Below are 20,618 nucleotides of genomic sequence, written 5' to 3' on the forward strand. Positions count from 1 at the left end.
GGTTGTGTGAAACCGAACTTTAACTCTGGAGAAAGAGATTCATTTAGATTGTTTTCTGTTCTCTCTTTTGGTGGTATTAACAGTTGTGTGCTGAATAATAAAGTCTACAGCTGGTTTAGACAACAGTTCACATTCTCATTTAACTTGGTTTTCTCTTCCAAGTTCTGTCATCTCTTGGCCCTTTCTCTCTCATCTGAAAGGATTTTAGGCCTTGACTTCACAGCTGCTCTGAATGCCTAGGCAGGTTACTTAAGGGCACAAGGGGACATATCATCCAAAATCCACTTTTTTAGCCTTTAAATACATTTTATTGTGTACTTGGAGTCTGTTGGAGAGCAGAAAAGTTGAATTTAGTCTCTCCAGGTGTTGCAACGTTTTATTCGGTTTGGGTCGTATTTTTCCGTGCATTCAATTTCTGTATCAACTGTTACATCACAGTATTTGCTGCGGAACAGCTAAATAAGGTCATGGACTTCTGCAGTTTTTAAATGCATGGACATCTGGTTAAATTTTATTTTTCATGGAAATGTTCCCACATCAGTGGGGAAATTTCTATTTCTCCACTTCAAGAAGATGCCTTAAGCAACCCCTGCCAGTATCAAAAAGGATTTGCTGAAAGACTTCATCTAATGAAGGGGTCAGTTCCTTCTCTCTATGGAAACGACGGACACAGCAAGGCGGTAAACTGCAAATAACGCTAAATTGACGACAAACTTTATTTTAGACATGAATTTATTGTGTGTTGATATGACGTCCTGGTCATTGTTCTGATAGCAGTAGCATCGTGCATTCTGCTTACCTTAGTGCTGTGTGCTGCTTTTAGCTCCTTGAGGACAGAACTGTACTGCGTGTTTTGAATATTACTATAACATAAACAGTTTTTTGTCTTGTGTCTGCAGCATTAGATAATTGTTATCAAACTACATTAATGGGTGAATGGGCTGAAGTGGAGCGCTCTTTGACCTGGAGGGGGGCAGGGTGTGAAGTGCCTCAGTAGCATTTAAAGAGACAGCACCAAAACAAGTTGCTCTCAAACGCACCTCAGAACAGGTAAAAGAGGAGCCTGTGGAGCTACAGTAAGGAGTTTAGATCAAAGCATTGCAGTTCGACTTTATATAGACCACAACTTCAAGGGGGAAAAGGAGGGATTTAGAAGTATGATATGTCCCCTTTATGCTGGGAGGCTGTTGTTTCTGTGGGGCAGTCAGGACATTTCAGTGGTCTATCAATATTGATCCAGAACCTAATTGTGATCCTGTTGGATAAGCTGGACTCTGGTCTATCTGATGCATAACGGTTTAAAAAACACTGCTAGTATCAATTGCACATAAAAACAAAAAGTGACAATGAATAAAAACTTAACAAAAAAAGTTTAACCAGTGAGATCTGGATCAGTCTTGTCCTCCGGTTGGGCACAATTTCTTGGTTGTGGGTCTGGGTTACTCTAAGCATCAGTCTAACCCATCACTGTCTCTTTTCCCTCCTTCGTCTATTGCACTGGCTCAGCAGTAGCACACAGAATTCACCTCTTATTGGGTTTCTCCACCAAAGTGGTTTAGTTCCTTAACCAGAACTGGTGTTAGATAAAGTTCTTAACTGGTTCTGTAAAAGAACCGATTTGCTTTTCTACATACTGAGAGCCAAGTCAGAGCCACCTCATTACCTACGTCATCATAAACTTCTCATGTAATTCATCTCTTTCCTCCCCATTTTTTCCTGTGTTTTTTGTATGTTGGATCTTATTGCATGTAGAGTTTACCTACACCGATCATATTTTTTATTCCAGTAATCCTGAAAATAGATGCTATAATATAACCAGCTTAATAGATAAATGCTGTTTTAACCAACAAGCAGTGCTTCTTGTATCAGCTGATCTCTCATCTACTCCAGCAGCATGGGAAAACAGCAGTTAAAGAAAACTTTCATAGTGCAAAAATTGCAGTTCACTAATCTCTGCCAACATCACGGTTAGGCAACATGTTTTCATCAATATGACGTTGAATCTCATCCAAAGCAACAAGCTGGGGAAAACCACTTAGTGTTGGGTCCACCCCGGCAATCTTCAGCTGTGATGTCCCTCAAGCCAGAACCCATAACATTGATGAGGAATGGCGGGTCACGTGGCTAATGATCATAGATTTTCTACCTCACCGCAGAAAAGTACTGCATAATGGGACAGAGGACAGGCAAGCAAGGTGGGGGTTGAGTTGCCTTTCTTGGAAGGGCTTATAATTGTTCTTATGTTCCCTCTAGTCTTTATGTTTTTTGTATGTTTTTATTATCAAGTGTTGACTCTTGCGTACAAACACAAGAACGTCAGCAGTATTTTAGGGCCAAACCTTGGCTCTATCAAAGACCGATCCATTGCTTGAAACTGCAGCACACATTCTGATTGTTGGCCCTCACTGACCTGAGCTCACTCCTGTTCGAACTTCCCCTGCTCCTCTCTTTAGACCTGCTCCTCTCCAAAGTCAACCTTACCTTCCCTTGTCTAACTCTTCTTCATTAACACATTAAACGTCTTCATCTCTTTTCTGATTCTACACCATACAACACCAGTGCCAAAAGTCCACTTCATGTTTGTCTATCTGTAATTGAAAACAACACTTTTTGTTGTTAAGTCTAGAATCAGGTGATTGGCCCAATTTGCCTAAAATAAATCCGCCATGTGTCAATGGTTCAATGATTGGTTCATTATCAGCTGTTTGTCGGTTTTTAAACAGATGTCCCTGCAGAAGTAGATGTTTTTACACTGTATGGGATTTTCTATCATACAATGCTGTGCAAAAACATTTGTAAATAAGACGAAAAACAATTTATAGTTTTAGGATTTGGGTGTAACTTCCTAATGGCTGTTAGTGAAAAGAGAAAAAAGACCCATGTTGTGCTATTTGAGTTTAGAGTTTAAAAATGTGTCAAGTAGGACAAATGGATGTTAGTGATTGTAAAAAACTAATTATCTCAATTCTTATGGCTGAAGTCAGGGGAGGAACATGGGTACTACTTAGATGTCCAATAAAAGATTTAAAAGCAAACATGAAACTGAACGTTTAGTCCTTCAAGCTGCTTTTAATGCTTCTTTTCATAGTTTTCAGTCACTTGACTGGTTTGCTACCATGGAGGGCAAAACAGCTGCCTACAGTTCAGTGATCTGTGTCTAATAGATACAATGTCAATGTCACCAGCATTAATGTTTTCAAACATCCTGACAGTCGCATGTATTTGATCTGGATGGGTAAATAATGCCACAATGTCAGAGGTTGAAAACAAGAAAATGTTAACTGTAACAGACAGCAAGAGGTAATTCTTACGTTTTTTTACCTGGGGCATTTACAGTAACAACTTGAAACATTAAAATCTATAAAGTTGAATTTTATTCAATCATTGTTTGGTAAACCATTGCTGGAGTTTAATTGAGGCTCCCCTGGAAGTCTGGGTTGCTGTGGAGAAGCATGTTTATTAGCGGGTTTATATATTATCTTATTTTTATATTTACTGTAACGTAGTACTCAGGCTTGATGTCAAAAAGCCCTTATTTTAGTGCCAAATAAAAACTTAATGCTACCTAATCAAATTTTGAATACTACCATTCTTTATCATGACCAGGTAGATAAAAAATAAAATCTGTATTTTAATTTATGTATTTAGTTCTGTTACAACTGGCACCAATAAACATTTAATTGTTTTTAAATAATTCTGGTGTAATTACTGACAAAAAAAACTCAGATGTAAAACCATTGTGTTGTTCAATTACATGTGCCGTTATACTAAAAGTAAAAGGGAATGTCCAGTTTTAACAGCCGTAGCTTAAAACCTGTACAGAATTTCATAAGAGCCCATGAAGCAATACGGACATGCTTCACTCTCCAACAGAAACCCACACTGCTTGAGCACTTGTGTTTACAAAAAAGCCTGGCTTGCATGTTTCTGTGCGTGTTGGTGGGGGGACGGGGTGGGAATTTCTGTTGCACATAATGTTTAAGTAGGAGGAGTTTTCTGAGCTAAAAGGGACCAGCTGAACTGTTAGAGTCAGAGCAGCAACTGCAGGATCAGGGTGAGTACCATCCTCTCAGGAATGTTTCTAAGACTCTTTCTACGTGTTAAAGTTTTACTCTGACATCTAACTATGTCTTGTTTCCTGAAGTGTTTAAGATTTATTCATGTACCAGTGTTAACATGTGGTCTTATTTATCTATTTTCCCTGTTGGGATGTTGTCTTTCTGCCGCAATTCGATTTCATTTGAGTAGCTTCATAGTTTGTTGAGGAAAATGTTGCACCTTGAAAATTATTTAATGTGTGTTATAATAAATATTTAAAAAAAAACTGTTAGACATTTGAAAGTGCCAAAGACTGACCAAACAAGAACTCATGTCAAATTTAGTGTAATAGTTGTTAACTTCGGAGCCCGCGAGGGGACATGGAGGAATGCTTTTTCTTTTGTGTCCCCACGCAATACTTTTGCGTTTGCTCGCAATACTTTTGCGTTCACTCGCAAAAGTTGTTAATTACCTTGAGAAAGCTGTGCATTTTGGAACAACAGCACAGATGACAAACTGCTCACAAAACAAACAGCACTGATATGGCATTGATATGGTTTATTTGTCATATGCATGTTAACACGCAGTCAACAATGCGATTAAATGCTTAGGATAAGAAGAACCGTTCAAATCACAATAAAAACAAAAATATCATGGTGTGCAAACAAAAAAAGTACACATCATGCAGCAGTAATTAGCAAAAAAGTGTCAGATGTGGTTTCGTGCAGTATTATTGTCTAGAGTTCAGCAGTTTGACAGCATGTGGATAATAACTGTCTTTAAGTCTAATTGAAGATCCTTTTATTTAAGGCTGATTTCAAAGTAAAACTCAATAAATCTCAAAAACGGGTCTCCCACAAAGTATTGCGAGATAACGCTAAGACTATTGCGTGAGAACACAAAAAGTATTGCGAATAAACGCAAAAGTATTGCGTTGGGACGTAAAAGTTTTGCGAGCGATCGCAAAAGTGTTGCATGGGGACGCAAAAGAAAAAAATTCCCCCATGTCCCCTTGCGGGCTCCGTAGTCAACAACTACAGTTTAGGACTGATGGAAGGTTTTTCATTTACACTGACTAACATTTAGCTTTTTGTAATACTTAGATTTTTCAACTTTTTAGGTTGTTCGGTCCCAGAAAATGCGAGTTCACTCAGACTCAGAAGGCCTCAGGCTAAATAATAACCTGAAACAAGGAGGCATATCTGTGGGCAGATGGTTTAGGGGAAAACTCAAGAAGATGAAAAGACCCTCCAACCCTCAGGATGGCAGTTCTTCCTTAACAGATGGACCCCAGTCAGCTGTGGATGAAGATTCTCCTGTTGGTGAGAGACAGTACAAGCATACAGTGGACTTTGACTTCACAATAATAAAAAAAATCTTTATTTGTCTATTATATCCTGCCTCTCAATGATCAAAAGACACAAAAGGCTAAAAAAAGGCTTCTTTTTTCTTTATCCTCTTCAGCCAATCAAACCTTTGAGCAACTTCTTGAGGAACAGTGCTTATATAAAGCCAGCCTTTTGCTGATAGACAGAGAGAAGGAATTGTTTGGCAAGATAACAGAGGAAGAAGTGCTTCAACATCATGCAGAAGAGATAGAAAAGCTTTCTACAGAACGCAGAGCCCTGGAAAAACAAATACAACACACCTTACAGCAGAGTCTGTCTCTGAGACTCGAAGAGGTGGCAGACGAGGCTGCAGTCTCGGCTCTGACGATGGCCTTAACTTCTGCTGTGAAGGCCATCTACAAGGAAGAGGAGCAAGATCTGCTGAGGAAACCGGTGAGGAGTCGAACACCAAGCAATTGGAAGAAGCTCCATGACTCAATTCTTTTTAGTTTGGTTGAGGCCCGAATGGACAACCCCTCAGTAGCCCCTGCAGGCCTTGCCGAACAGTCGTCTATCCAGTTGGACATCCAGTGCATGGGAAGGCAGTTAAAGGAGGACCTGATCTTGGTGGTCAATGTGCTGAAGATCTGCTACCCAGAAGAAGCAAACATCTGCCAGTTTTACGCAAAACTGTATCATCAAAACCTGAGCGCCAAACTCAAGAAGATTGTGGACTTTGTTCTGGATGACAAAGACTGTGTTTTCATCCTGCGATGGGTCAACGAGTATTATCCAGGGTAAGGCATGATTCAACAGAACATTCGTTTTCTTCTTGACATGAAGGGTGCTTCAGTACTTCTTTGGGACCAGTTTATGGAGTATTTGGGCTTATGTGTTCATAAACAGCATGTTTTAATGTTTCAAAACAGACCAACATTTGTAGTCAGTGCTGTTGAACATCATTTTGGATTCCTGTTTTTTTGGGAGTATGACTATATGGCAGTTATGAAAACTTTACAAGTATAGATTATTATTATAGATAAGTTCTTTTATTTCAGTAACTCAATTCATGAAGTGAGACACTTTACATAGATAAATTACATACAGAATAATGTTTTCAAGCCTTTATTTCTGTTAATTATAACTCTCCGCTTACAGCTAATGAAAATGCAACATTTCAAATTAGAATATTACATCATGTCATGATTTGTGGGTGTTTTTGGGTTCTTATTATTATTATTATTATTATTATTGATAGGTTTTGAATCATGCTTCTGTTATTTTCCTGGTCATGTTTTAGTTTTTGTCTTCTAGTTCATGTTTTGTCAAGTTAGGTTTTTTGGATCTGGTTATGCTTTAGTTTCATGGTTTAATAGTTGTGTTTAAGTTTGTATTCAAGAGTCTCTGTTTTGCTTCAGCCGCTTTCCTGTATGTCAATTAACTTTATTCGGTTCACCTGCACCTTTCAGTTTCAGCTTTCAGTCTCCTCGTTTCATCTGGTTCTTGTTCTATATATACACATCTATTCTGTTCATTCCTCGCAGAAACATTTTGGATCACTCTCTCTGTTCATGTCTTGACCTTTGATCATGCCAAGCCTGTCTTGCCAGCCTGCTCATGTCTGTTTTTGCTTTCACCGTCTAGTAAGTTTTATTAAATAAATTATTTCACTTACCGTCATGCTGCCTGCTTGTCTGCATTCCAGGGTCCTCCGCTACACAAACTTTGACACATCAGACCAATAAAAAAAACATTTTTAAAACAGAAATGTGGAATTAATGGAAAGTATGTTTAATACCTGCTCGATTTGGGTATTTTAAAAAAGGTCCTTAAATAAAAGAGTCTCATAGGAATGCACATTCTTTTTTAATGAATATGCCTGTAAAACTCAGATTCCTAAATGATACTTGAAGGAGCATTTTCATTTTTCTAGTTCACATGTTATCGTTCAACTGAGCTAATCATGTAACCACATTTTTAAATGTCAATTAAATGTTATTTTACAGTTAATTTCCATAAATGCCCTGAGATTGCATTAAATTCAAACTAAGCAACATTTATCAAATACCCAAGTGTAATTAATCAATTGGTTAAATGTAAGTGGATGTTTGTTCCTGTTTCTGAAACTCGGGTTAACAAAACTGTAGAACATGGTAAATGAAACGAGACATTTTTGCTTTTCAAATGTAGGTCAGTTAATTTAATCAGCACAGGATTTTTATGGATTCAAAAAGTCTTGCCTGTCTTTTGTTACACAAATTTCATAACTTATTTCTTCATCGTTTCAGAATCCTTAAAAAGCCTGAACTTGCCAGTGAAATTGATTCAGCAGCACTGGGAAAACTATTGCCTACAGATTTACTGGATTGCCTGGAGAAGCAGTACCTAGAAACACAACAGGTAACTTATTAGTGCAAGTCAAATAAATATATTTCCCTAAAAATTAGAACCAGGTTGTCTTTAAGCATCTGCTAAATTATCACTAATGAATTATTTAGGGCTGGAACAATTAATCAAATTAATCGATTATTGAAACAACTAATTTAACTAACTAATTTAGTGATTGAATAATTGTTTTTGTTTTTACTTGCGGCAATAGTGGCCTTTATTTTTCCCCAGAGTTTTTTGGCAGTAGATAGACAGGAAACAGGGGCTGAGAGAGTGGGGAAGACATGCGGCAAATGTCACCGGGGCCGGGACTCAAACCCGGGACGGCCTCTTGTACATAGGTCGCATGGTTAAACCCCTACACCACCAGCGCTGTGCCAGAGATCAAATAATTGTTAACCGAAGTATACAGACTCTAAAACATGCTATTTGTTGAAAGAACAACACGCTCAGAGCAATACTTAGGCAAAAATTGCACAACAAATATATACCTTTTGCATTTAAGATCTTCTTTGTCTGTAAATATGCTCTATCCAGAACTCCTCAAGTGGCATAGCCTTAGCTTCACCTGGTTCAAATTCTGTAAAACAATTATTCTTTGAAGTACCTGTTGCTATCAGATTATTAATCAATTAATTGAAGAAAATAGTCAACAGATTAATCGATTAGCGAAATAGTAGTTAGTTGCAGCCCTGAACATGACTATCAAGTCTCAATAAATTATTTAAAAGTTGAAAACATCACCTTTTGCATGTAAAATAAAAAAGGTCAGCTCTTTAATCATTGTAAACATATAACATGTTTGTGTATGTCCAGAATGAGCTGTCAACTTACATGAATCGAGCTCTGGAGGAAGAGATAAAAACATGGACCAGAAGGGAGCAGCCGCCAAGAGAGGACGGCTGCTACACCAGTCCTCTGGCCTACGACATCATTCAGGTATGGAAGCAAAGCAAAGCAAAGCAAGCACACATGCATGTGCAGCTACAATCTGCACATGTCTAAGAATAGATCATAGGTAGATGAAATTGTGTTAATTAAGGCGTATGCTGAGGTTCAGTTTGGTTTTAGCAGCTTCAGGAATAGTTTTCAGATTCAATTGCTATTTGATGTTCAAAGATGTTGCCATACCATTGTACACACATATAGTTAAGCAGTTTCACATTAACTCGAGGCAAACACGGAAACAAAATGCTCAAATTATTGAGAAAACATTAACCTACATTAACCTACAAGGAAGAAGACAGAACACTTTTACTTATTAATCGTGACTCACGTGGCATTTCCGTAGAATATTCCTGTATTCGTACAACTAAGGCCTTCCTTAAACAGAGGCTCTGCCATGTGAATAGTGTTTTCTGATTAGGATAACACAAGTGAGACAGTTTTCAGAATATGCCGTTTGTTGTATCCACCTTCACTGTGACACAATTAGCTGCTTTATGCCCTAACCCCTGGCTCCATCAGGGTCAGAGTGCAGTGCAAGACAGCTGTACTAAATTAAGTAAAAAGTAAGAAGGCGCTGTAACAGCAGCGTAGTGTTAAAATTCAGGCAGTATACTATATTATACAAAGCTTGTGCACTGGGTAAAGTGTGTGTGTTCATGTATAGTTCAGTTAGTGGGGGGAGGGGGGTTCAGGTGCAGAGATTGTGTGGGCAGGAGATAGTAAGGGGAGCATGCGCAGAGCAGGGAGAGAACTCAGCATCCTGACAGCCTGGTGGAAGAAGCTGTCCTTCACTCTGCTGATCCTGGCTCAGTCTAATTCCTGATTGCAGCAGACTGAAGAGGCTGTGTGACAGGTGGGTGGGGTCACCAGTGATGCAGAGGGCCTTGAGGGTGAGGTAGGTTCTGTATATGTTGTGGAGGGAGCGGAAAGAGGCACCGACGATCTTCTCCGCTGCTCTCACGCTACGTTCAAGGGTCTTCCATGATAGAGCTGGACAAGATGCTATCCACAGCGCCTCTGTAGAAGGTGTGCATGATGGCTGTTAGCTCTTCTCAGCTTGCAGACGAAGTGGGCTTTGATAGGCTTTCTTTGCCAGTAAGGTGGTGTTGTTGGTCCAGGATAGGTCCTCTGTGATCTGTACACCCAGGAACTTGGTGCTGCTCACCAACTCCACAGCTGCACTCCTGTGGTCAGAGGAGCATGTTAGGTGTGGTCTTTCCTAAATTCCACTACAATCTCCTTTGTCTTCTCAACATTCAGAACGAGATTGTTGTATCTGCACCACAAGGCCAAGCGGTTCACCTCACTCCTGTAGTTTGTCTCATCATCGTTTTCACCTGTATGAAAATAAAATAAAGATTGCGATGAGAAAAAATCCGAGTAATCTGCTGTGAAGGGTTTTAATGGGTGTAAGCTTTAGAGTACCAAAGAGATATTGTGCATGGTGTGGGCATATGTCATTCATAAGACTATTTGCTCAGCAATTAAAATAGAATGACACAAGGACATTTTTAATGCAAATAGTGTTACTGGATTACTACTGAGCTCCATGGTCTCCATCAGTTACGGCCACTCTCAGATTTGTTGATCTGCAGCTTGATGACTGAGTAAAGCACCACAAATTATTTTGGAGTTTTTGAGAGTATGATTGCCTTTTTAAAGATGGGTTTGAGTTTAAGGATGGCTGATTGGCTACAAGAAATGTTTCGGATACTTATTTACTGTCACTGAGAAATGTCTTCTATCTGTTTTCAGCTCATCAGTGGCATGGTAACAGCAGCAGAAAAAGTCACAGGAAGCCAGCAGAAAGCCCAAAGCATAACATGTGAACTCACAGATCTGTTGCAGAGGTAACAGAGCTAATATTTAATTGTCCCCGTTGTAATTTTAAACTGCCAAACAAACTCATCCAAATAAATTCCTGCAGGTTTAAGGCTTTTCAAGAAGAAATCATCAAACAGAACAAATTTAACAGCAATGCATACATCAAAGCTCATTTGGGCTGCATCGAACAGTTCAGGTATGTTTCAGATCCACCAAAACGCGAGATGATCTATTGGATAAATCATCATACCAGCAGATCACTCAGCTATGAGTTACTTTTTGTGGGCTCTCTACAGGGACATTTTCCAGAGGAAAGGACATTTGTTCCCAAATGATGTGCAGGAAGACTGTTTGGCTGTTCTGACCAACATGAAACAATCAGCCTATACCTTTTTATTAAGCTCCGTGCATGCGAACCTCAAGGTAAATAAACACTGAAATGGCCTTTTCTTTTTGTCAGTATCTGCATGCATTTAAAGCCATATTGTTATACCCAATCAGCCACAATACCAGAAGCTGGGAACCAGTGACTGGCTAGGGAATGAGACTCTGTTTGAGAAGCTACTGAGCAGCATGGAAAATGAGCTCCAAGACCTTGAAGGTTTGCCTCAGTCTTGTCACCAGGTAAAAAGAGACCAAACACCTTCTGAATTCTAACCATTTAATAATAATTTATACTTTTCCTATGTGTGTTACTTTTTTGAATGTTCTATGGTAACTGATGTGACACTTAAATGTTTTTAGGGGGTGATTAGCGAGTTTCACCAGCAAGTGACACAAGAATACGTGAAGAGGCTCCTGAGAAGAGAAATCAAACTAAGGGACAGAGAGCATCAACAGAAGGCCTTTATCACTGTGACGGATAATGCAGAAACTCTGCACAAGCTTTTCAAAAAAATGGTGAGATTTGGTCAACATTACAACATTTAGCACAAGTGCCTTGCGACTTTTGCACGTTTACATTGAATACAGATGTGCCATGGCATCAAACTGGGTTTCTTAACCAGGCCCCAGAGGAAGTAGGGCCAAAGCCTGGAATGAAATTCACCTTGGCCAAAAAAATGGTTTAGAAGATGAATTTTGAGTTGATAACAAAGATTGATGTGTGTATCATAAAACCTTTTACACACTGCTTAGGAGCATCATATAAATGTAAAATAATAGGGAAAAGACTTATGACAATGCAATTAACCTTCAACAAGTATGAAACCTGCCATTTAACTTGGGAGCATAAATAAAAAACAAATGGTGGGATAAATATGAGATGCTTTACATAAATGCAGTGTATAAACTAAATAGTGTTTTTCTGTCTTTAAAGGGGTCCCAGGAGGACTGGTTAAAGGAAATCCTGACAAACATCGCTGAAATGCTAAAACTCCAACATATTCCTGCCCTGCAAATGCAAATAGTTTCACTGGGACACGCTTATCCTGACCTGAGGTAATCTTTAAGTTCTGTGTCCAGAATTAGTTAAAAAAATAGCACAGTATCTACTTTAGACTTCCTATTTTTTTTTTTTTTTGTAGTCTGACCCAAGAAATAAAGAATGATCAAATGTTGCTTAGATAAAAAAAGTCTATTTTCAGAAGAAAAGGAAATGACCTTCTAACATCTTTCCTGATAGCAGCAACATCAGGAAATAGCGCTGTTTTCTGACTCCTGAGCATAGACATTATTTTTAGGTGGAATATTTTGCCACAATTTAGGAAGAACAGTAACATCTAGCTTGTATCAATAATACAAGTATGAAAAGGAAGTGATCGGTTTAACTGAAGATTTTCAGAATTTCTGGAAGCAGAAATCAACAATATATTTATATACAGCATTCATTTTTTGTCTATGATTCCGTTTTCTCATTTGCAGTGAAAGACATGTTTCAGCATTGCTCAAGCTCAAGACAAACCTCTCCAAAGAAGACAGACACAAGATCAAGGCAACTCTTTCAGACACTCGCAAAGAAGCCTACGAAGGTGTCAAGTTTCAGCCTTTTTTCTCCAAAGTAGTACTTAAATAAGCTGCACAGCATCCATTAGTTAAGTATTAAATGTTGGTTGAAAATGCAAAGAAGTAAATCACTTTGTTGGCAATATGTACATTGAACCAAAACATTGTCAGTTTGTTACAGCTGCCATTGCATCAGTTGTTTCCTTTCTGAGGGATGTCATGAAGGGTTTTTCATTAGAGTATAAAATGCAAGCATCTGTAAATAATAGGGAAAAATCAATGTGTATGTTTGTTTTTTGTAAATAAATAAACAGGTATATATCAAACTAGAGATACATTTTTTTCTTTTTTGTAATGAAATGAGTTGTGTTTATTGTGTTACGATCAAAAATCTTATTTTTTCCCTGTTTAAATCTGCAATGACGTGCCTCAGATTTTCTCTAAACGTACTACGCACGGTCAAATGTAGCACAGCTCACCATTCATAGTCAATGTCAAAAGTCTACACACCGCTTTTAAAAGTGCAAGGATTTTGTGGTACAAAAATTAGTGACCAAAATTAATATTCTCTGTTTTTTTCTACCTTTATTGAGAATTCAAATTTTTCCAAATTCAAATAAACCTTTCCTGATGTAGGTCAGTTGGGATTACCAAAATTATTTCTCAATGCTAAATGCTAGAATAATAAGAGGTGACTTGTTTCTGATTTCTTTAACTCTGAAGTTCACATACAAGAAAATTATTAAGCTTTACAAAAATATTGGAGAAAAGATATGGTGAATGATGACATAAAGGCTTTGTAATCTTCTGATTAATTCACAACATTTGAGTTAACTGGTGACACACCTGTAGGTGTATTTTAAGGCAACACCTCAAACACATTGCTTCCTTGTGTAACATCAAGATTCTGAAGGTACCAAGTTGATCTGTTCAAACAATTACTGGCCAGGATGAACAGCATGGGAATGACCAGTCAGCATATTGTTCAGGAAGGAGACAGGTTCTGTGCCCCAGAGATTAACTTCCTTTGGAACAAAATGTCTACCCCAGAACCAAAGCAAGATGTAAAGCTGATGCCTAAAGCCAGTAAGATGTGTCATTTTCAACAGTGAAAAAAGTCCTCTATCAACAACAGCAACATTAAAAGCTAGCTGAAGCAAAATACATTTGGGGACAAAGACCCTGTCAGGTTTTATTTTGGCAGTGGACCCCAGAATGCAAAACATCTAGTTCCACCTGAAGAAAATTTACTCCACAGGATGATCTTGCCACTATTTCCCCACAGGTGTGGTGTTCTCTTTATGATGTGCCAAACATACCTTTTAAAATTGTAGTCAAAAGATCACGTTTTTTTCATAAATCCAATCATAAAAAAACGTTTAAAAGGTTTTGGGAGTTTTTTCAATAGAAATTCCTGCAGTTGGTTAGTGTTGCTGTCAACCTCTTCCCAGTGTCCCTGACTTGTTTTCTTCATTTTGGAAGAATATCTAGTTTTTCTAGTCTCATCGTTGTGCCATTTTTCAGTCTCATTTGTTTCTGATCTAATTATTGATGACTGCATTTTTTGTACTTTGGTAAAAATATAATACTGTGGACTTTTGTTACCCTTCTCCTGACTGATTTTACACAGCGGGATCCCCTCAATTCTCTCGAACCTCTAAATGATGCAAATAAGCAAATATCAGAGTAATCCTCTAGGGCAGCTGAATTTATTTCAGATTAATCGGATTGTTCATAGCTAAGGCAGGTGTGAACTCCAGAAAAATTTAAACTGAATCAAAAAGTGTATTAGATTAGATTAAGTTGTGGACCTTCAAACAACCGTGTTATTGCAGTTCATTTTTTTTCTCCTGCAACATCACTTGTTTCTTAATTGAATTGAACTGGATGTTATGTGTGAAAATATTAATAATTAATCAGACATCATTTTGCTTGAAAAAACCTTTGAATTTTAACGGGGCTGTGTAGACCTCTGAGGGTCACTCTCTGGTCAGCATCAGTTCAATTTTCAGATCTGTTCCAACAAACACACTAAATGAAATTTGGGGACCGTAATCTGGTCATAAATGGATCATTGCCAAATTTTCAGTTGTTTTTCAAAATGCTACATAAAAGGCCAGAACAGTGACGCACATTTAATTGTTGGGAGCCATTGACGTACGTCACTGACCTATATGCTGATTAAAACAGCAGAGCAATGGAACTGTTATGGTTTGTGAGATATTGGACCCCAGAATGCAGATGAGCAGGCATCGTGATTGTAAGTGAAAAAAGGTTTAATTACAAAAACTCACACTCAGCAGGAGGCAGGAACAAAACAAATGGGCAGGCGAGACAGGCATGGCATGACCAAAAAGACAAAACTTGGTTTGCGAGCAAGACATGAGAATGAGAGCAAGACATGAGAATGAGAACAAGACATGAGAAATGTTTCCACCCCGACTAACTGAACAGGTGTGTATATATGGAGCATGGTACAGGTGGAGCAAGGAGACAGATTAACTTGGACAGGTGAACCGAATAAACTTAATTGACAGAGAACACAACGTGACAGGAGCAAAACATGGCTTGAACAGAACGCAAATCCAAGGAAACAAACTAACAGAAATATAACTAGAAAAACAAGAAACAAAAGCATAAACAGTAAAATAATAACAAAAGAACGAGTCAAAACCTTAACTGTGAAAAACATAAGAAAAAACCAGAAACCAAAAACCAAACAACCCCAAATCATAACAGGAACAGCAAAATCAAAGAGTTATGTTGCTTCTATAAGAGTCACTCTGCTTGCTTATCTAATAACAATAAGGTGGCAGAACTCCAGGTTTCCGACGGTCCCAGGTCACAAAACCTGAGGATGCTGATTTTACTGGAAAATTATTTGGCCATTATTCTTCTAGGTCCTACATTTTCATAGATCAAGCTGCAAGCAGGCGAAATCTGTTGAACAATTGTGGGAAATCATTGACCCATTAGTGTGGGAATTTTGGCGGCCCCTTACCGCTGTCTGGAGTTTTCTGCTGATTTATGCCGCAGTGTTTCAAAACCTGGGAATGATATGACTGTACAGAGGGTGATGCAGCAGATTACTGTGCTCAGGAAGAGGTGGTGGAAATGTATACTCGAGGTCAAGCTTTTTAATGAGGCAAATCAGGAAGGAAGGATGATGAGCTCATTATAGAGCCATAGGAAACCCTAACCCCCTACCAGTAAGTTAGATCACTGATAACACTGGAAATTCCACATTTCATATTATTAAAGGCAGAGGGTAGAGCTGAAAACTTTGTTTTTCATGAGATTTAACAAACAGTCAAGTTTACATTGTTGCAGATTCCTGAAAGTACCAAGTGTTTCCCCACTGATAAGCTACTGATAAGTAGCTATGGGAAGATTACATCCTAAAAATATAAATCCAGTTTAAAAATGAATCATGTTATACAATTCACAGAGTTTACAGATGTGTGTGAACACAAACCCAACAAGGATAGGAATGAGCAATAACCTTAGAGATGTTAATTCTATTAATCTGAGAGGGATGATAAGGACATTACCAAATTATTTAATTTATCAATCATTTTGCAGTGAGAAAAATTACTGACAAGTTGAAAAAATTAGTTGCCATAGATCATATGGCTTGATGTTTCAAAAAAACTAGGTGACAGCATACAAAGCAACAAAAGAACTACACCTCAGACTCAGCTGAAACACTAAATGTTAAAGTTCATGACAGTAAAACTAGAAACAAAATAATAACATGAGTACAAAATGTTTGGAATGGTTGCCAAGACAGACCATTCTTTCCATGAAAATTACGATAATGGCAACTGAACTTAGTTTTGCATAGTAGCATCTGAAGAAACTACAAGATGTTGTAGAGATGTTTTTTTGGCTTTAAATCACACCTTGGGAAAAACCAAACACAGCATAGCAGCACAAACCTCCCATACCTACTGTCAAGTACATAAGAGGAGGGACAATGATTTAGGCTTGTTTTGATGAACAAGTATCTTCGTACCTTGTTGTCATTAAGCTGACCAAAGTATTAAAGCATTAAATGTAAGGTAATTTGTCCGACAGCTGAAGGTGGGCCCAAACTGAGCCATGCAACAGGACAGTGATCCCAAATAAAGCAGCACATCAAACAGTAGCAAATCTACAACAGAACTGCTAATAAAGTAAATCAATTAGGTTGTTGCCAATGCCCAGTCAGGGGCACGACAGTGGTACAGGGGTAGAGCGTGTGATTGATGTACAGTGGCCTTAGTCCTTGATGCAGCCGTTACGGGTTCGAGTCAGAGTTGCCAGATCTGCCAGTTTCCAGCTCAAACACCACAAAAAACCCGCCCACCTAAAAAAAAAAACAGCACAAATCTGTCAGGATGTGACATTTTGGACTTTGTTTGTGGTTTTGTGTTTTGTTTTGCTAGATGTTTCTTGTTTGAGGGTTTGTATTCATGTTTATTGCTTTCTGTGTTCTGACAGTTCTGGTTTCCTTTTGCCTCCCAGTGTGTTCTCCTCTCGTCATTAGTTTTCCTCTTTTAGTTGTTAATTACTCAGTTTTTGTTCCCTTTACATTCATTGTCCCTCTTAGCTCTGTTTCCTCTAATTTATCTTTATTCTCCAGTCCCTCCTTTTATAGATTAGCTTTAGTTACTGTTTAGTTTTATTCTAGTCCTCATTTCCTCTGCTTCATTCTCAGTTTGTTCTATCAGTGTTTACTTTTGTAGTCAGGGTTTCTTTATGGTCTCCTTTTGCTTAGGCTTTAGGTTCTTGTTATTCTTCTGTTCCTTCCAGTTCCTCTGTTTCCTTTACCTCTTGGTTATTCTAGATTTCTTATGTTTTGGTTATTTTATCTTAGTCTATTGTTCTGCTTAGGTCTATGTTTCTCTTTATTGGTTAATCAGTTCCACCTGTCCCTTCAGCCTCCCTGTCTCCTTGCCACACCTGTTCTGTGTCTTTTTGATTATCTGTCCTTTGTTCTCCTCTCACGTCTCCCTGTATATTAGTTGGTCTGTGCTCTTTGTTCCCTGCTGGTTCCTCTGTTTGTTCACACTCTGTTCTGCCTGCTCGTTGCACAACTCGGGTCTGCCCCGCTACTGCCATGTCTACCATGTTCCTGCAGATGTAAGATTTGGATCTCTGGTTTACCTGCAGTGATTTTGTTACGCTTGTACCCTTGAATAAAGCTGAAGATTATTCGGATTATGCTGCTACTAAGCTCTTGTCTGCGCTTTGGTCCAACCCAAAACCACACCATGACAAAATCTCAACCCCTCTTGAACCTTCTGTTGAAAGTGGGAAACTATGAAATGCATAAAAAAGAAGGCGGCACCTAGTTCTTTTCATGAAGTTACATGAGTTACATGAGTAACATAAAGTTGCGCTTGGATTTCTGTATTGCAATACTTGCATCATCCTCTAGGACAGCGACAATCTGCGATTTTAGCTCCGGATCAGACTCCCATTCTTTTCTGTATACTTTTTGGTATTTTCCCCCTTCAGCATGATGCTGTCGCTCAACGTCAAGTCAAAGCATAAAAGTGAAGAGCTTCAGGCAAAAGCACCTCAGTCTGGCTTAGTTGAACTCTTAACCCCATTTGTGCAGTTTACAATTGACATTGACCAATTTCATTTCACACTGACACTTGATTAACCAATGACTGTTACTGATTGATGATGTAAACTTTGACAGATTCTCCACATTTAAAAACAAATTAACAAATACAAAACTAACGATATGAGTGCAAGGGCACAACATTTTTCCTATTAGTATTTTCTAAAAACACGCAAAATTCTGTTAAAAGCAGCCCAAATTTTAAAGCTGTTTTTTTCCACCCAACATGTTCAGAAGAAGCCCATTTGCCCAATGTGGCAACCCTGGTTTGAGTCCAGGTGTTGTGCGAAATTCTGTTCCCCTGAAATATTCTGTTCCCTCTGTGTCGGGAGCGCACACTGCAGCCAGAGAGGCGGATCCAACCGTCTTCACAGCTTTTCTAATCGATTTGTCGATAAAACGACGAAACGTATTCATGTCAATGTTGTTACTTAGGTTTTAATCAACAGCTCCTAGAAAAATAAATAAATACAAAATGAACCTGGTCTTGTGAGGTTGTTTTTGCACAGTTTCGTGTTGTTTCGCCGAAAGAATCCATGTCTTTTCCAACTTGTGTCATGTTCACTTTAACCTGACAGACATCAGTCAGCCACCAACACGTCGTGTTTATTTATACTTTTTTATTACTGACATAAAACAATGGATGCTCACTCTGTTGGCTTCCTGAACTGTTGGCTTCCTGAATAGATGAGAGTGTAGCTTATTTTTCTGGTAAATCGCGTTCTAATGTAAAATATGACAAAATACTGGATTCATAAAAGACATTTTACTGCTTTGATAATGGTAATGTCTGATGTTTTGTTTAAAATAATCCGCTCTAGTATTATTTAAGTACTTTACATATTCCTATATTAAACATACGGTCCCTGTCATGTATGAGAACATATTTCCTCTCTTTTAAAAAGAGGGGAAAATATTTATAGGAACATCATAGGGGAACACAGTATTCCAGCCTGATGCTCACACCTCGTAATGTTTTGTTGCCCCATGGGACAGGGATTAACCAATCACCATATATTTTGGGTGGGTCATTCCTCACATCATACACAACTATTCTTGTGAATTTGGAAACATTTACTCTTTATATGCCAGAGTAAAATAAACGCAGATCACCTTAAACTCTGCATAACCGAAAGTCCCCGACTGCCACGTTGTTTAAAAAAACAAGGAAACCAAACATTTTCTGCTCAACCCATGTCTGCTCCAGCATCACCTCCCTCTGAATCAGTTCCACCACCCTCTTGTTTTATATCAGTCATAAAAAAGTATAAATAAACACAACGTGTTGGAAAACAGTGTTTGGTTGCTGACTGATGTCCGTCAGGTTAAAGTGAACATGACACAAGTTGGAAAAGACATGGATTCTTTCGGCGAAACAACACGAAACTGTGCAAAAACAACCACACAAGACCAGGTTCATTTTGTATTTATTTATTTTTCTAGGAGCTGTTGATTAAAACCTAAGTAACAACATTGACATGGATACGTATGGAAGCAAATCGTTACCGTATTTCAAATGAAAAAGCATTTCCAGAAATGCTTTTTCATTTTAAGAATGTGGCTGCATTATTTGACCCATAAATAAAATTAGTAATCAATCATCCTATTTGCATTTGCATTTTCTTCTTCATGACTGCACATTTTATGCCATCATCAAAAAGAAAACAAAGCAGACATTGCTTTTTCGTTTTCGTGGTCTGCCCGCAAAGTACTGCCCAGGACTCGAAAACGAAAAAGCATTCCGAGCGGCGGGCGCAGCAGAGTGACGTCAGCAGCCGCTCTTCCTCAGCTCCCTGCTGACCGAGCTACCCATCTTGTTCGGTAGGGGGCGCTGTGCACGTCTGCATTGCATTACATTGCAAACGTGCCAAGAAATTGATTGAATTGCAGCAGGGCCGAGCTCAATTTGTGGCAGTGGCAGGCAGAACTGGCAGTTCCGGTGGCAGGCTGTGGCATCCACGTGGCACCATTATGGCCTGGGACATCCAGCGTGTTTTTAAGCATTTATTTATAATTTTCTGTGAGTGACAATTCAGAATAGCCACTGGTGCTGTATAATAAACCGGCTGTTTGTGCAATAAATCTTCGTCATCCTTTCAACACGTCACACATACAGATAGTGCTATTTATTTTCCAAGTCAAGTAAATACAATCACCTTATGTTATGGGTCTAAAGCTGTTTATTAAATAACAATCAATAATGAAATCATTATTTAAAGATAACAGGCTATAACAACAATGACATCTCGTTTGCCGATAATCAGCATCAGCTTCCACAAAAACAGCGGCAACCGCATTGGCAAGCTTTTATGGCTGGTCTGGCACCTTCTGGCATCCTCGCGGAATCCCCTGCCACCCTGCGGCAGGCTGTGGTAGTTCCGGTGGCAGCTTCGGTGGCAGGCTGTGGCGGAACTGCCACAGCCTGCCACCGGAACTACCAGTTCTGCCTGCCACTGCCACAAATTGAGCTCAGCCCTGCTGCAATTCAATCAATTTCTCGGCACGTTTGCAATGTAATGCAATGCAGACGTGCA

At 38.8% G+C, this 20,618-nt stretch overlaps 1 protein-coding gene across 1 annotated transcript; it reads left to right on the top strand.

Annotated features, from left to right (window-relative positions):
- Window positions 1-3,935: 3,935 nt before the first annotated feature.
- On the top strand, window positions 3,936-12,801 carry LOC124855964 (tumor necrosis factor alpha-induced protein 2-like). The gene is made up of 12 exons (XM_047346124.1): window positions 3,936-4,054; window positions 5,142-5,360; window positions 5,503-6,163; window positions 7,655-7,766; window positions 8,571-8,693; window positions 10,458-10,552; window positions 10,630-10,722; window positions 10,823-10,949; window positions 11,028-11,150; window positions 11,271-11,426; window positions 11,845-11,966; window positions 12,390-12,801. Exons 2-12 carry the CDS (start codon window positions 5,177-5,179, stop codon window positions 12,538-12,540), a joined length of 1,947 nt encoding a protein of 648 aa, XP_047202080.1. The 5' UTR covers window positions 3,936-4,054; window positions 5,142-5,176; the 3' UTR covers window positions 12,541-12,801.
- The last annotated feature ends 7,817 nt before the right edge of the window (window positions 12,802-20,618 follow it).

The sequence above is a fragment of the Girardinichthys multiradiatus genome, chromosome 19, assembly GCF_021462225.1.
Source record: "Girardinichthys multiradiatus isolate DD_20200921_A chromosome 19, DD_fGirMul_XY1, whole genome shotgun sequence".
NCBI lineage: Eukaryota > Metazoa > Chordata > Actinopteri > Cyprinodontiformes > Goodeidae > Girardinichthys > Girardinichthys multiradiatus.